We start from the raw sequence: 18,671 nt of genomic DNA on the forward strand, positions 1-18,671 counted from the left end.
CCTTCTTCATCTTCTGTAAAAACAACGCTTTATTTGAGTGACATTTCTGTATTCTGTGAATTTGCACAGTCTTACCAATACAGCATTTGTAATCCTATCAGTTGTTATACCTTCTCTGTAACTCCTTGATTCGCACCATCAGGTTGAGATGACCCTGGGAATACTGCTCAATAACATCTCGGACATCGTATGGCTTTCTAGCTTGCTGTAAAATAAAAATCAGAAACAGATCAGTAAGCTACAAAGATATATAAATATTCCACGTGAATGTAATTTATTTTCCAAAATCAAGAAGTAAATTCTTCTAAACCCATTTAACATTTTATTAAATTTCAGATAATTTGACCATTGTATGATCATATATTTATTGTGGAATAATTATGACAATTCTGATTAAATCCACCTTTTTTTTTTTTTTTGTGACTGCACGTCTACATAACTTTTGGGAGATTATCCATTAAACTTGAGGCCAAGAAACTATGTCTGCTACTTTGCTCAGAACCTTGTGGTCACCTTAGAGCATCTTCTGGAAATCAGTTTTATACTCATCAGCTATTAGCCAGTAGAGAGCTCTTTTGCAGGTGTAAGCACTTATTCTCAGCCTGAGCTCTCAGTTCAGTTCATACCATGTGAACCTTAAACCACAGTATTGGTTGAAGGTGCATGACTGATTTCCTTTTGCAGAAAGCCTGGTTCAGCTTTCTAATCTACTGGGAAATATTGGGAAAAGACCGGGGCAAGAAACAATGAGAAAGAAAGCCCTGGGTTTGAAATTTGTATTTCATGTATGGGGAGATCTTAATCCAACCTATTAGTAATAAAAATACTTTTGTGAATTATTAAAGGCAAAGATCATTTTTTTTCCAAGAAATATTGTGACTAACTGGGAAGTAACTGAATGAACCTGTCAAAGTGTAGTAATAAACTCAAAATATCTTAATCCTACTGTTAGAAACTGAAGCAGTGATGCTCTAACACAACAGAAGGACAGGAGTAGGGTCCAATCTTCCCACGTCAGACTGAATAGTAAGCAACACCTGACATTACAGAAGAACAGAACAGGCTAGAATGGAGTACAACAGAATACAAGGTACAGCATTCAAGGTGAAGCCACACCAATGCTAAATATAGCAGGAGAATCACATATTGTAACTGGCTGGTTACACTGTGTTCAGCACACCCCAAAAAGCAGTCTTCTCTCTTGGCTTTCAGGCCCCATTTCTGGCTCGTGTTGAGACTGCTGCCACCAGCACTTCAGGCCCCTTTCTGCTGAGCTGCTCTTCAGCCACTTGTCTCCCATCTGTGCATGTGTCTGTTGTCATTCCATCCCAAATGCAGCATTTGCATTTATGTCTGTTGAACTTCATGCCACTTCTGATTGTCCAAACAGTCAAAATCACATCTTGGTTTACTACTGTCAGCAAATCTGCTGATGATGCAGTCAACTCCTGCATCCAAATCACTGACAGCAATGTTGAACAGAACCATACTTTGAACTGAGTCATGGGGAATACTGCTAGTGACCTGCCACCAGCCACATGTAGCTCCATTCGCTTCAGCTCTTTGAGTTCTGCCCTTCAGAGAGTTCATCACCCAGGGTAACAGGAACCTGCTCACAGTAAGAACATTTATCCAGAAGGATTCTGGGGATGGTATCAAAGGCCATACTGAAATCAAGAAAGATTAGATCCACTGCCTTCTCTTCATCTAAGCAGGTGACCCTGTCATAGAAGGATATCAAATTACTAAGGCAAGACTTTCCCTTCATGAACCCATGTTGATTATGCCTAATGACAGCTTTGTTCTTTAATTGCCTTTCTGTAGCACCCAGGACATTTTTACGTATCTTTTCTGGGTACTGAACTAAGATTGACAGGTCTGTTGTTTCCTGAGTCTTCTTTTATGCCAATCTCGTGTACAGGGGTATAACACTGGCTAGCTTCCAGTCAGCAGAGACTCCCATGACCTGCAGTAAACTGTTGAGAGGGTCCAGCTTTAACGTCTGCTAATTCCTTCAGTGCTGTGATATGAATCCTGTCAGGCCCCTTGGACTTACAAACACTCAGTGGATACAACTGGTCTCTTACAATTTTGGTGGCTACAAATGGAGAGTCATTGCTCCCCATGGACCCCTAAACCTAAACCCTCTACAGTCAATTGCCTGGGGACACTGCTAACTAGCTCCTTGAGTAGCTTAAAGTTTGCTCTCTTAAAATCCAAGGTGCCAACTCTGCTGACATTTTTCCTCCCTACACTAAAAATGTTGAACTCAACAGTTTCATGACCACTGCTTAGAAAATGTTCAAGGTTAAATGAAAACCTGTTAATTCTCAACATCATCTCCATCAGCTGAAGTCATCCAAAAAACAGGACTGAAAATTTCAGGGCAGGCTCCAGTTTAATGTGGGGAAAACTTCCTATGATAAAAATGCATTGCAGTGCACTTCATTTCTTGAAGAAAACACTTTTTTGTATGTTCTGAAGGGGACAATTTCCTATTTATCAAGTTTAATATCTTTGCTTTATCACACTCCCTTGTTCAGGTAAATGAAATACTGGATAAGGACCAGCTTAGAATGGCAGTCAGTCCATTTTACAATTAAATTACTTTTGACATCCAACTGTTGTCTTCAGATACTGCCTTAAGAAGTTTCAAAAACTGCACATCTTCTGAAGATCAATTGTTCTGCACCTAAATAATAGCTTTTGTTAGTCTCCTGTTACATTTTGCTCTTATTCCACCTGCTCTTAAAAAACTAGAGTTCAGCACTTCATCTTTAAAACTCTCTCTTCATATATTTACTTTTTCAGTAAAATATCACTTCATTAAGCAAATTGCATTTCAGTCTGCCAGAATCTCAGAAACCAATTGCAAACCTTGGGCTCATGTGAGATACTCACTGATTTGACCAAAGAGCACACAGGAGTTCCCAGGAAAGCCATGTGCTTACACACACTGCAATCATAACCGACAGCCACAGAGAAAGAAGCCTGACCCAACAGTGGCATAAGCCCAAAGTCTTGTCCACAGGCTAGTCCTGTAAGTGCAGTACTATCAAAACAAACAAACAACCCCTGCCCCTGCCCCCCCCCCCCTCCCCAAATCTTTACTATCTTCATGTGATAACCCAGCAAGGGACAGATCTGCAAGATCAGCTCGAAAACTTCAGGTTCAGTAAAGCACTTTAGCAGGAAGAAGCACGAAGAGCTTTATTCTGCCTTCCATACTCTGCAGCAGGAGTCTGATAGTAATTCTAAATAGGTTACTGTCTGGTTTCTGTTTACCATTTAACAAAAACTGAAAATGTGGAGTAAACATAATTTATGAATGAAGTTCAGTTTCCAAGTCTGATGGAATATTTAATAGTCAGTACTGATTATTCTGCAATTACTTCATAGTGAAAGCTGACCTTTCAAGAAAAAATACTCATGCTGCTGCTGTTGACAACAGAATTTGTTAGTTCTGTAAAAGGAAAAAAAACAACACAGCAGACAATGAATGAGTATTGAAGGAAAACGTACAAGCCAGTCCCACATGTTTCCTTAGCTTCTTTCCTCTCCTTTATTCCTCTCCTAATCAACTTATGGTAAAGAATTTCCTAAGTGAGAAAGACTTTCTCTCATCATATATGAAAATTTGCACAAATCACCAACGCCAGCCCCAAATAAGAAATGCACACAAGTGCCCACTGCTGTTCCCTTGTAGCTGCATTCACAGAGAACTTTCCCAAGAGCCAGACCAGGGAGAGGGGAATCCCTGCAAGGGTATTTCTGGGAAATGTAACCAAGTAACAGTCAAATAAAATGGGCTTGGGATCCTTTGAAACAAGGACACTTTGAACTACATTGTTTGCTACAGCCCAGTGTGGAGATTAGGAAAGATTACACACATACAACTCATGATTCATACTGTGACAAACAAATTTCATATGGTGATGTGTCTAAATGCAAGATTTTCCAGTGAAATCATAACAAACCAGGCAACGGTTACTCATGTCAACTGGTGGGACTCCAAGCTGTATCTTTAGTTTATTCTATGTACAGAATACTTGCCATGGTGAAGAGCACAAAACAAATTAAAAGCGTGTTTCAGAAGGGAACTAAAAAAAAATAAATGTTTATAGTTGACAATGGGAAATCAGATCAAATCCCTGGTCTCTGGGTCTTTTCTGGTGGATGACACAATTGTATCCATGTGCATAAGTCACAAAACATTTAGGAACTTTCCTAATTGGAAAATAAATGTTATTTACCCATGAACTCAACCAGTGGAAATATCTAACTGTGGTGATTTGCTTTCTGAAAAGCAAATCTAGAACGGAGATACTTGATTTAGACCTAATGTGAAATTTACTTTTGTGTAGGAGGGGGGGACAAAGCCCAGGAAACCATTAATTTCTAAATACTGTCTTCCCTATAATCTATGGAATCCTTTCATAACATTGAGCTGTTCATCTTCAGTGATGCACAAGACTTGTGTTTACTACTAGTAGACCTTTCCTACATAATTTGAATGAGTCCCACAGACATTGCAAGCATTATAGCTCATTTACAAGAGCATAAACACATCCTTAAAAAGGGCATTAATTCTTCGAAATGTTACGCTGGGTTCCTACACGGGCATCATCATATGGACTGTATTCAGACCTAGACTTTAAAATACATCATAAATTTGTCCCCTTCTTTTAAAGAGGAAATGATTTGTATGTGTGATGCTTCACATAGTATTACTTTTCATGTCCTTTGAAATGCCTTTGTTTAGTTTCAATTTGTTTTTAATTACCTTTTTTTTTTTAAACAGGAAGTCCCTGCTTTCTAACTGACATTTGTCCTTGTGTTGTCATCACCACTTGTTATTGATTGAGGTCTTTAAAAAAACGTATCTGCACAAAATTAGACATACAGGTGTATCCTGCAAACAGCTGGTACAGTTTAAGAAGCATGCTGGGTTCATGCTGAGACCTATTTTGCAAAATTTTGCTCTTCCTTCCCTTCTTCTCATTCTTCCCCTTCCCAAAAACTTTGAAGGCATCTCTAGAAAATTATCCTTTTAAGTGCTGACCTTGCAATTAATTCTTCCAGCTTACTTTAAACATTAGCAGTCTAGTGAAAATATACATAATTTTTTCCATAGGTAAGGGAAAAATCTGAATTTACTGTTAGGAAGCTACTTTTCACAAAGTTTCAAAGGCAACTATCTGCCAGAAAACAGCTTCTATGTAGAGCTCTGAAAGATTAAGTTTTCAAAATGCATATTCTGCTTTACCCTAATTTCAGGTATTGTGTAGGACTGGTTAACACAAAGCGTATACTTACGAAAATGTTTAAACATGTGCCAAGTAATTTCTTGTGATTATTTTATGAGCACATAATAGAACAAAGCAGATTTACAACATACATTTGAGGAAAGAATAATAAGAGTGGTTATCTCCTAATTACAGGAGAGGTTTCCAAAATCACCTCGTGGCTAGAATTTCAAGGTGATTTTGTGCATTAGGTTACTTAAGTGCTTTTGAAAACTGTACTTTTGGTGCTCTCCACGTTTTTAAACTTGGTCATGACCTTGTATTCAGAAATTATGGAAAAGTATCAGGTATCTCCCTATTGGAAATCTTAACTTCCAACAGGAACAGAAGTATATCATTTCAACACAGTAGTGACGTCAGATATTTCACTTTATCTTAACTTAGATTGCTGGTTCATTACTAACAGCTCATATTAATAATTCAGGAAGCATAAGGACTACTAAAGAAGGATAAGAGACAACCTTGTTGAAGGGTTTTGTAGACAGCCAGGAAGAGGTCTTTTGCAGGTGAGAAAGTAAGAGCACAACTGAGAAACCAGCTTCGTAAATGGGACACTGAATACAAACAAGTTTTGAGTAGGAACTGAATAGTCCCATTCTATTCAGTGAAATGCTTTTTCAGCTTCTATCAAGTCATCTGCCGCAGGGGAGTTTCATTTATTTGCCAGGTGGATAATGTTGCACACAGTGTTCAGGCATTTTCCAAATCTGTTTTTGACAATCACCACCTGGGAGGTAGATATGTAATGTGTAGATTTCTTGTTTCTAAATAGCTTTGCTAATGCCATGGCAAATATTTTATGTTCTGAATTTATGGGAGCAATGATTCTGTAATTACCACAGACCAAAGAATCGCAATCAGTTTGCAGAATAAGAATAAACCGAAGTGTAATGAAATTGGCCACATTCGTGCTGTTTTTCACTGAATAGCAATGGACGCTTCACTGGAATGGGCCACATCCCTTTCCAAGTTACAAGTGCTGACCAGCCAGCACTAAAGAACTTCTCAACAAAATAACTACAGAAATTATTTTCCAGTAGCCAGGTTCCATGGCTTTCTTAACTTTAATCTAAGAAAAATGTTAGGCGAAATCTGCTAGCAGAAACTTTCTGAAAGTGTTCCCATCAAGAAAATCCCTATCATGGGAGGTTTCAGCCTAAACAATCTGAATACTTTATCCACAACTGAATGAAATTTGGGGAAATATATGGCAACCTTAGCTATAAATTCACTCATCAATTTTGGGGAAAAAAAGATTCACAAAAGAAAATCACTAAAAAAATTCAGGTGATGGTTCTAAATATTGGAGCTGAAGTCAGAATCCAGGCTTTGAAGCAGCAGCAAGCAGCGGTTTATAGAAACAATGCATCCATGAATAGTTAATTACCATCATTTTTTAAATTCCTAAATGTTGTGCTCTTCATACATTTGAAGGACAAAAGGTCCCTTCTCATCACAACCCTTTTTTTTTGGTGTAGATTAAGGGAAAGCTTTTCAATCTCTTCCATACAGCAGTGCCAAGTTTATGCTCAAGTATGCATGTGGGCAGTTAAGCTCTCCTCTTTCTTTGCATTTTCAGCTGTTGTGCCTGTTCTATGGAGACTGTCCCTTATTAATTCCTTTTAAGTCAAATTATGTATTTCTTATATACATGATATATTCACCTGGTTCAAATCAAGCTGAAGGCTATTGACACGTGTTTTCATGAGATTAACCAAATTGATTTTAAAACCACATTCATAGAAAGTTTGCAGCCACAAATTTTCATTCGGACCAGGTAACCAAGTAAATTAGTTACTGCAAAACACTCATTATATTGCAATATCCCTGCAAGAGAAGAGAGGGAAGAGACACGCTGGAAATGTTTGTTGGTGGGGGTTACAGAAGAGAACAGACTGTCACAAGTTGTGAATGCAAGCATGCATTAGGGACAATTGAAAAGGATGCTAAAACCTTCCAATCCACTAGCAAATTTCCATTCCAGTTTCTTATCAGGACTTCAATATAATTGACTAAAAGACAGAAATAAGGCTGAGGTAGTATTTTAATCTCTAATCCTACTGACTCAGCATGACAGTAACATACAGCTCAGAATTAATGGAGACATATGAGAATGTTTGCACTGTGAGAAAGAGGCAGCGATAACGGAGGGTTAGAGGTCAAGTCCATTAGCAGAAAATAACATTTTAATTCAGACTGCATTTCAGGAGTTTAGCCTATTTTCAGTGTGTCCACAGTTGACTAGCCTGCTGCTAAACAACTACTCTATTCAAGTAGGGAGAGAATAGTGGGTGTAGCTCTCCGTTACTGAAATGAATTGTGTCAGTCTCTTAAAGTTTCTAAAAGAAACAATGAAGCAGGAGAGTAAGAGGGCTTATTAGGAAAAGCAGCTTTCTATTCACTACTCACCTGAAACTTTTTCTTGGCCACAAAATATTGCATTCTTCGAATCACTTTAATTGCAGCACGGTGATGTTCTCTCAGCCTGAGGGAAAAACAAGGCAGGTGAGTGAGGTGAAGGCGCATCTCCTTCCAAATGGTGAAATAGCAGCCTTTAGTAAGGCCTTCACCAACATGTGGATGTGTGATGTAATGAGTAGCAATTCATCCAGTGTGTACAACACAGTACTATTTCGACCTTCCCCACCTCAAAGAATGCCATAAAAGTCAGGATTTTATCTGCCCCACGTTAGGTTTGCATACATGTCACAGCAAGAAGTGTTCACTTAACCTCTACGTCAAAACAATCCTCTACTCATCTTTCCCAATTCAGCCATGTACAGCTTTTGCACACAATTAGAATTCACGTTTTTCTTTTCCTGTCACTAAGTCTTGTACAATACATACCTACATGAAAATGATTTCAAAAATGATTTTAGAAATACTGAAGATTTTCAAGTAGTTGTCTGCTAAACAATCCAAATGATCCCGCAGTAGCTGAATGCAACCTCAGTATACACATACATCCCCAAAGTGAACTGGAAATGTACATAAACACAGACTAAGCCTGCAGGTCTTTAAACAAATGTATCTCCCTCTCATGCATATAAAAAAGATGACAACTAAAAAAAAATAAATGGCTATTTGTACAACTTTTCATACTACCTGACAATATTATTTTTCAGAAGGAAATGTATGTATGAAAGAAACCTGTTTATTATAGGAACAGTCATTTGCCATCTTTCATAATTTTTAATGCTTGTAAGAAGGACAGTTTTTTCTTCTTGACATTAACAGTGCCAAATCTAATACATAAAATATCTGTTGATGACTTATTCTACTTGCTCACTCCATTACTATTCTCCAGATGCGCTAGAATGTCATTATTGGCAAGCATATGACAATGTTTACTTCTTTTCAGAAAGCCTGGAACCTCCAGTATTTTGAGTTTTCCTCCCAAGTAGACTTCCAGTGATGGCTTAAGCACAGGAGCAGACAAAGCAGAACTGGTTTTACTTAGATATTCCACGTGTTTTTCCTTCATACATTGTTAGTAACAAAGCTGATAGGTATGAATATCCCTGTATTGAATATGTAAGTCTTGTAAAAGCTTGGCTATTTAGTATATTATAGCATGGTATTACCTAATTTGTTTTAGTTAACAGTCTGAACTATCAGTGAAAATTCAGGTAACTCCTTAGGACAAACTTCTCTCAGCAAACAGAAATTTTGCATGTGCCAATGATGGACATCAGTCCTCTGAAAATATGGCAAGAGGAGCCTTTGTGAACACTCATACTTTTGAGTAGGAATGAGTGAGCTTTCTCCAAATGCAAAAGCCAAAACCAAGACTGAAATACATTCATTTCCTACATGTGCATACTGCCTCTCAGCTGGTGTCTAAATAAAATAAATAAAATAAAATAAATAAAATAAATAAAATAAAAAAAACTGCTTTCTCCTGATACACTGTACGACAGAATAGCTTTTCAAATTAATAACATAAGCTTTTCAACGCAGGCCTGCTGTCCACTACGTGCATTTACACAGAGTAACTGCACCTCAATGATTATGCATTGTTCCCCAAATCTGCAGTTGGGTTTGTATGGGAGGCCCTTCCCTACTAATGCTTACTGAAGGGTCTCACAGAGACTCTGTCCATGTCCCCTCTCATGCACGCTTGACTGCAAGATTGTGGCTCATGTTATAAGAATGGGAATTCACTTATAAGTGGGCCAGCTGCCTTCTTGGATCCACTCCCAGTGAACTGAGTCAGCTCAATGCTAGTAAGTGGTATTCCCATTGCGAGAGCCCTTGCTGAATCACTGCTCAGGACAGGGGCAACATACACAGAACCAGAAGGCAATAAGGAATTTATCTTTTTAAGTCCTACTTCACAGAGTTAGATCCAGAAAGATAAATGCTGCTGAATTTGGTATTAGGTATTAAAGTTGTGATAGCGTAACCTTCATGCAGGTCTGCATACATAAATGTACACACAACACCTTATGACAAATAGAAATACACTTCACTTGCAATAAAACTGCTTGTAGCGTTTTGTTTTATGCTTCATTTCCTCTGGGGTGTCCTTCACAGTCCATTATTTGTAAGGAAAATACTTTTCTGTGGGGCACACGGTCACCAGTAAAGTACACCAAATCCCTCATCCTCTGTCTCAATGCAGAGGATCATCTGTACGCAAGGCAGCAGGACAATAAAAATGAGATTCACCATTCAGTCACATAACAGTGCTACAAGACCAAAACGATTTTCCAATGCTGCAATTTTAAATCAATCCTTTTTCAGTGCTAACATGAACTTCAGTGCCAGGAATGGAAGTTAATATTTTGTTCCTTTACATTTCCAACTGCAATAGGAAACCTCACAGTAAACTTCTGCTTATGCCGTAAAATCTAATTCTGCCCAACAGGCTGTCCTGCTTCCCTGAGATTAAATGCTTCTGCAATGAGGGAAGGGAATAAAGCATTTAATTAGTAGCCAAGGTTATGATTCACAGTTGTTTGATCTCTTTTGCAAACTGGTAACAAATGCTTCAGTAAATTGAGAGCTTAAACATTAACTGGCAATATTTGTTTGTTCAGCCACTCGTGACATCTCTAAATTCTACTTACAAAATGACTGCCTGCAATCTGGAGGGACATACAGAGTCATTGTATGTGAAATAGCTACACAATGCATTATTATCCTCCAAGCAAGATCTTCATGAAGACTGCTTTATGTTACTGAATTTTAAAGGAGCGTGGAGGGAAATTACATCATCTGAGAGTGCTTCTAGGCACAGGGGCAGCACACTTTCATGGTTCACGATCCACGGAGAAAGCGGGGGACATCCTCTGGAGAATTACTGTTGCACAGAACACATTTCCAATGGCAGTGCCAGGTGCATGTCACCTCCTTGTTCATGCTACAGCTGGGCCATCAGGAAGAACACTACTGTTCAAACGTTTAACCATAAGCCATAAGGCCAGAAACATCCACTGTCCTGTCTCGGACCAAGACCAACTGCTCCTTGTACACAGCTTACTGCACAGCCACTAACTGCCAATAGCTTTCACTGGCTGCCCATGAACTTCTGTTCAACATAAATATGACGTCAAAATAATCTTCAACACAGCATATACTACCCAACACTTCTAAAGGACTTTAAAAATTAATGAATAGAACTGCCAATGAAGCAAGAAAATTGTCAGAAGCCATAGGAATTATCTAGAAGTATTGCAAAAAATATTACAACTAAACAAAAACAGAAAGTCATCCTGGTAGTAGCAGGGTTGATAACTTCATACAAGCCCTAAATTATTCCTATTCTGACACTTAGAAACTAGGTTTGTTTTTTTCTGTGTACTGAAAAAGTAACCTGCTGCTGATGTGGTCATTCTGTGAAGCATAAGAAATGAGGACAAAGGAAAAAACACAACAGGAAACATGCAACAAAAGGCAATGGGTGACTTGAGCATCTGCACTGTAAGAGAAAGCCTGACAGAATAAAATGACTAGAAATCATTAGTTTTTCTGCCTTCTTTTGTTGTTAGATTACTAACCCTACCACAAACCATTTGGAAGAAACCTGATCACTTCATTAGTCCGTCAGAAATCTGGACTGGAATTTCAAATAATTTGGAAAACAAGCATGCTGAAGAACTTAAGGTACTTTTACAAACATGCTTATTTGGTTGGAAAGTTATATATTTACAAATGCCCCAAACTATTGTAAAAGAGCCATTAGCATTGCAATGTTATTTATTTTTTACAACATATCCAAAACCTCAACACAATCCCAAAGGTATGACTCATTCTACAGTCCTGCATTCACAGACAGCCACAGTGATGACCCTAGACTTCAGCCAGCATCCATCCTCATTGCAGGTTGCTGTCTCAATCCTGCAAAGGGACCTGCAGGGGTTCCCCAGAAGAATGCTTATGGGGCCAACGCTGAGATTCCAAGAATGAATGTTTTCTTCCTACAACACCAGCCAGGAAGTAAGCAGTTACACAGTTTGGCTGTTTCACATTTCAAGAAAAATTAAACTTTTTTTAAAATAAGAAGAAGCTTTATAAGATTAATCTCTAAAACGCACGGTTCTTTCATTAAAGAATAAAATAGGAAAAATATTTAGTAATTGGGTGTATTTATTGTTCTTACAACGATGCTGAATTTGATATCAAATCCTTAGTAATCCCATTACAAGTTTGGCCCCCTCGTCATCTTAGAAAGGTATTCTAACTATTGATTTAGTGCTAACAGAAATACTGAATCAACAATTCAGAGGAAAAGTGGTGCTAATTTCCCAATTAAAACACTTGTATTTTGTTAGCTTGTAAAACATCTTATTTTCAGGACCATAATACCTGGCACAGACATCCCCGTGTACAAGGGCATCGATACCATCAGAGTTAAAAGGTCAACACTGCTCAGAATGAGTTTAACAAGAAGGAAAACTCAGGAGGAGAGAGCTACAATATCCTTTACAAATACTCTCTTCTCAGTAAACCCAACACTGATTTGAAGTCAAGCTCAGTTTTCAAATATATTTAAATTCTCTGCAGTCTTCTTAAATTTCCAACTAAAGACAGAGCTGAAGCATTAAGAACTATGGCTGCAGTTGGTTGCCTTTAAGTTTTTGGCACTAATCATTATTTAGACTTGAACTTTATCTTTAACACATCAGATTTTAATAATATTTTTTGCATGTGAACTGAAATCTTTTTCCATTCAGGCACTGAAAATTGCTCCTTGTAACAAAATCTGGTGGAAAAGATTCAGAGCAACTACGTTAGGCCATTTCATTAGTGCATTTAAGTCTAACAAAATCTTTCATCATTAGCTCTCTGGGGGCTTTTGGTATAGAATTTGCTGTGACACAAGGTTATTCTTGTCTTTTCACACATTCTGTCATTCCCTACACATTACACTTGATGGGAGCCTCTGTTATTGGGCAACATTTTATATGTGACGAGTTGGAATGGATCAGGTTGCACTGATGTGTGTCTTGCAATGGGAAATGCTTGCTCACCATGCCCAGGAACAAAATCAGAATCACTGATAATTTCAAATAATGTGAGCTACCCAACTTCTTCTTGGATTTGGTACTAGAGCGTGATAACTGCTGTTTACTTGCGATGTGCTTCTGCAGACATCATTCTACGTTTCTCAGGGGCTCCCAAAAAATAACCTTACCCATAGAATGATTCACAAGTAACATATCTTAAGGCCAAACTAGCAAAAGCTGCCCAAAACTGTTAGAAAAGAGCAAGGATACCTGAAGAGCAAACCAATTACAATTGCAAAGCATTATTAAATGAGCTTCAGCCAAGCTTAGTGTTTATATAAATGCTTCCATAACATTTTCAAATGTATGAATGTGTGTATTTTTAACGGACAAACATTTTTTTAACCAGATTTTGCCTTCTAGGGTTCCCATCCATCTTTGACAGTAAAATTAGAAACTAGTAACAACATACATGAAATCAATTCAGGTATCTCCATAGTGCTTACTCTCCAGGGTATTCATAGGTTTAATTGCAAAAAGGATAAAGAAATAAATGATATCATGCAGAAAACAAGGAGAATCACAAATAGCAGGTACAACACATGTTTCAAACTTCTTTGGTCTTATAGGAAAAGGCATTCTGAGCAGGTAACCCAGTTACGACAGATCCAGTGCCTCTTATCATGCTTGCCAGTTGCTCATGAACAGATACGATTCCATTTGTTCATCTAAGCACTGAATAATTCAAACTTAGTAGCAAATGATTTCTACAAGGAATTTTGCATTAATAATTTAGAGAACAGGCTGTTTGAAGTGTCAAATTTTAAAAACGTGAGCTGCTTGACTTAAATGTACGTGTCTCCTAATATAATTGCTGGTTCCTACTGAGGGGAATGTCAAGACTGACTTCACAAAGGAGATTCTCAGTGACTGTAAACATATAAATTGTTCTTCAAGAATACTGTGCAACATCAAATCCTCTCTCTCGGTACACATTTCAGGCAGTAGATATTTTCGTTACTGAACATGAACATAGCCCCAGGGGAATTAACTGAATCTGAATTAACATTTCTAAGTTCCTCCCTTATACTGTATTCTCTGACTGTATTTGTGATTGGTCTTTGTTGCTGTGTTTCAATTTAAAATATGTCAGTGAAAGGCACATGCTGACTTCAGCAATGGAAGGCCTGGGAGGCAGCTGCCCAGAGGCAATGGGGAAATAGGAGAATGGGCGTTGTATGGAAAGGGGAGAACAAGCTGAAATGACTTGACCTGTATAAGGTACAAATGGTAACCTGAGACAGAGTGTGTCTGCAAAATACAGCTAATCAGTCTGGGCCTTTACAATATGCTCGTATCGAGGCAATCTAAAATGTGTTCTTAAATGTATGCCTGAAAAGGGAAAGAATCTTTGCTTTCCTGACCCAGAATTAACAGGAGTTACAAATGCCATGTGATCAGCAAGCAATGGCACATAGCACAGATGTTTTGGGATGTTGTTTTTCTCCTAGGGACCATCAGTCTCCCAAGGAGTTTGGCTTCATAACTCATCCAGAGTATAAACACCCTAATATCTATACTGCTGCACAAAGACTCTATTGCTGTAACTCCAAGAGGAACATTTCACAACTGAATTTTCAAGAATGGTTTTCTGCAAAGCGTCCATGTTATACCAGAAGAGTGGACATGGAATAAGAAAGATAGCACACCAAGAGCGCTGACACCATAGCCAATCTTCAGTCATTCCTCTACTCTTTAACAAACAAAAAACTCATTCCCAGCTACAGGAGAGGACTCAATAGCTGAACAGCATAGGATTTTGGCTGTAATTTCTTCAACTTCTTTTGTGTGAAATGGTCCAATACACAGTATTTCTAGAGCCAAGACAACTAGCTTTGGCTAGAATAAAGAAGATCTTCAGGAATTTTTTTTTCAGGAATAATGCTATGCAAGGATGATCAGACATAGCATCAGAGAGTTCATATGTGTTCTGCCAACTATATTAGCTAAGAAAATAAACCTTAGTATAGAAGTTTGTGTTCAAATCAGGTAAAAGTATGATATTTTTTGTACATCCTAAGCAGTTCCGATTGTTCATTTTCATTATTCCATTTTTCCTTATGACTTCTGTCAGGCTATGAAGAACTGCACAAAGGACATGGGAAAAAAAAAAAAAAGGAAAATAAAATGGTACTTGAAAGGGACTGAAATAATCTGTTTCACATAGTGGACAAATATAAAATCCCATTTCCATTTTGCCAGAATTGTGTGTTATGTCCTTAATTTGGTGAATTCCCCACTATCTACTCGCAGTGAACATTTAGTTAGTTCTTCAATAGCTGCATCTTGCTGAGTCAGAACCTGAGGATTTTTTTTTAACTTGGTTTCAAGGCAAAAAAATGTGAAAGTAACTAGACACAAATGATATCACAGATGAATAAATAATGATGTACAGTGTTCCAGACATATTCTGACAAATTAAACTCCTTTTCTAAAGAAGCTGAATGTAGAACACAGTAGAGTTGGAGAGCACGAGGAAAGTCACAAGGAAAGTCATTATTATTTTGCAGCATCTAGTTAATAGCATCATTTTCCAGATAAAAATTATTTTTTGCAGAGCTTGTCATTCATGGCCCTAAATTATAGAAGGACTTAAATGGCTAAAATCAGCAATGCTGGGAAGAAATAACCATATTGCTTATGGTTGCCTATCTCCCTACTGTTGACCTATTAAATTTACAATAACCTTTGGATATTAAACTGATTTCTGTTACAGAGCTTCATTATGCAAACAAGTTGTTAACACTACAAGGTAGCTCTTTGTTGTATTCATCCTAGGGAGCTGCCAGACCACTGCAAACTCAAGCCTGACTCTGGCTTTTCTCCTTAGCTTGAATTGCATTGCTCAGGAGACACGTCAGGTACAAGGCAGAATATGAGATGTAACGCCACCAAACTTATGATCAAGACTCATGACATCTCAATTATTTTTTCCCACTTTATGTAACACTTTAACATACTATCGACGATCTTTAAGGTCTTTTCCAACCTTAGTGATTCTATGATTCTATGATTTATGTTTTACCATCATCAGGTAATGCTACTACTAACAACATCCTATTTAGCCTTCGGTTCTGAGACAAAAGGATCGGCTTTTATTAGACCAACTCCTGAAGTAACTCAAGAGGAATCTGTGGAAGGTCAAAGCAACATTGCCTTTCTGCTCACTTAACCTAGCATGACGACTTCAGGCAGAACCTTCTTCACTTTCTTTCTTCATCTCAGAAATATGCACATTTTAAAATACTTTTAAATAGCAATTAGAGACAAAATGATTGTGTGTTTTCTTTCGTCATAAATCCAACGACAGGCAAGAGGTTAGATTCAGTTACACACTTTTGCAGCTTCATGCTATTCTAGTAAGACCAAGTAGCTAAACCTACAGAGCATCTCTGCTGTTCAAAACAAGTGAAAGCAATTACACCGTTCTGACAGACTAAATAAAGCAGCTCTCCTATTGTAGAGACAGGAATTACAATGGGAAAAACATCTGAAAGACAACCAGCTATAATAGTAATACTTACACTATCAAAATCAGTGATAAGAATATTTCAGAAATCCCTAACATTGTCCATGTTGTTCTCTATGAGAGATAACTGGTAAATTTTCCTGCCATATAATAATGAAAAAGAGAAGATAAATGTCACCTCTGCAAAGCCCTTCGTAAGCACTATATTAACTTAAAAATATATGAGGCCAAATTCTGCACTGATTTACGCCATGGTCCATCAGAAGTGGATGCATTGACTGCTCGGTCATCACAGCTTTTGGCCTGCCATCTCTGCAGGGGCTCTGGATATAACTTACATGGAATGATATCAGTGTCTGCCTACAACTGCACTTTTCAGTGGGCGTATCCTCCCAAAGCAAAATGATAGAAAATTATAAACACGAGGGTGTTGCTATAGTCTGTGCAAGCCACTCTGAGAAGAGCTGTAAAATCTTGCGTGGATACAGGACAAGAGGACCTCACTTTCTATGTCAGCGACATCACATTGGAAAAAAATAAGTTATAAATGTGGCTCAAAACTGCTATTTTTGCAACTGGAAGCATACTCAAAGATTTGTTGTTTTACAATGGTGGAGAAACACATGGGATTTCAACTTGCAGAGAACAGCCTTTTCCTATAAATCACAGAGAGTAATCTGAAACCTTGAAACAGCACAGAGGCTCACATTTATGGATTTAAAACAGATGAAGAGCAAGTATGCTCTTAACCCTTTCCCCATATTTTTTTCCAAGCCCAAAACAAATATGCAAGAACTGAACAGAAATTAACTGGGTAAAAATCATGATTAATAAAATTCTGAGAACACCTAGAACTGCAGCTCTTTGACTGACTTCCCCAAAAATACAAGCAAGGAATTGTCCTAAAGCAAAGCACTGTAAAACACTGAGAGCATAATCCACTATTCGGACTGTTCTTTCATCAACTTTTATTTAAGCAGTTTATCTTGTTGAGATTAGGATCTCTCTTGCAGAGCAAGATCTGGCAAACACAGACCCTTGGTTTTGAATGTCAGGCTATATTTCACTGGGAAAGGAGTACCGAGCAGCCTGTCGTCTCAATGTAAGGTTATAAACTACTTCATCAGGCAATAGGAGAACTAACACATTAGCAATAGCTCCTCTTCAGAAATATGTAAGAGCATGAAGATACTCCAAATATGGTTTACTATTGTCTTTTAAGATTCCCAACCATTTACCTATCATTTTAGCCTCACTGGTTGGAAAATAAATAAATAAATAAATAAAATAGTGCATAGCCTCTTCCAGCTGGAATCTGAAGATACAGCCTTTTTCTGAGCTGGAATATTGACACTGCCAAGAGGCATTAGTTTATACCTTGCCAGGGTCAGAGTTACAGTCCTTCCAGAAATTCACTCACAAATGCAACATAATGGTATGATTAAATACAGAAATGAGCCAGGATTGAAATAAAATATGATGGTGTGTGGTGTTAAATCTCTACACCAGAGTAATGTCTTAGTGGAAATCATAAACCAACCAACCCTGGACAGTTGAAAGGAGAACAGAAAGGATCATTTTAACCCTACTACAACATCACTCATCTGCACACACAATATTTGCCCATGGAAATCCAGACTCTGTCCCTTTACTGGCTCTAGCTCAGCAAAGCGGCACTCGAGTCCATGCCTCCTGATGAAAAGCCAGGGTGGAAGGTGTTGCTGTACTTAAGTGAAAAGACTGCAGTTCAAATGAAAAATGTCTCAAAAGTGGAAAACATGAGTACTTGAATAATTTTCAACTAGGAAGTTACCTAAGCACACTAGAAAAATGCAGCATGAAAATGAATTCAATCTTAGCTACTGGGCATGTTGTGAGAGCACCCTCAGCGCTCAGCAATGATTGAAGTTTTGGGCCACAATCATAAGGGAGAGTCCTTCTAGAATAACTTGATAAAACTCTGCTCCGTAATTGTACTTGTAAAGAAAGACTTGGAGAAGAAAGACAGACTAAATGAGAACTACTGCCATTAGTAAAATTCTCTCTTACAACCAATATGATACGTCAAATCACATGTTGGCAAATTTCAATGGCCATAAAACTCACTGCAATTTTATTTATTTTTTTTTTAAATCATTTCAAACAGGGTGCTGAACATTTAGCAAACCTATAATTTGTGGAAAAATTAGGATTATAACCTCAACCATTCTACTTATTGTCGCTACAAATTTTAAAGCCAGGGCCTGATTTCAAACTTCCTTGCTCCCCTTTAATACTGCAGATGCTCAGATCCAGATGTCATCCTTGTCTCTTGTGAACTCAAGATTATGCTTGTATTCAGGCACCTACAGATGTCCTCAAAGGGATTTCTATAGATGTTTATCA

At 37.9% G+C, this 18,671-nt stretch overlaps 1 protein-coding gene across 1 annotated transcript in view; it reads right to left on the minus strand.

The window, feature by feature from the left end:
- The window catches only part of KCNQ1 (potassium voltage-gated channel subfamily Q member 1), a 330,046-nt gene that overhangs the window by 103,751 nt on the left and 207,624 nt on the right, over positions 1-18,671 (minus strand). The window contains exons 14-15 of the mRNA XM_042815059.1: positions 7,716-7,791; positions 111-205 (exon numbers count right to left, since the gene is read on the minus strand). Coding sequence (XP_042670993.1) covers positions 111-205; positions 7,716-7,791 — 171 coding nt within the window. The remainder of the gene's footprint in view (positions 1-110; positions 206-7,715; positions 7,792-18,671) is intronic.

Source organism: Centrocercus urophasianus, unplaced genomic scaffold, assembly GCF_019232065.1.
Source record: "Centrocercus urophasianus isolate 14NV4802_14NV808 unplaced genomic scaffold, USGS_Curo_1.0 seq_14, whole genome shotgun sequence".
Lineage (NCBI taxonomy): Eukaryota > Metazoa > Chordata > Aves > Galliformes > Phasianidae > Centrocercus > Centrocercus urophasianus.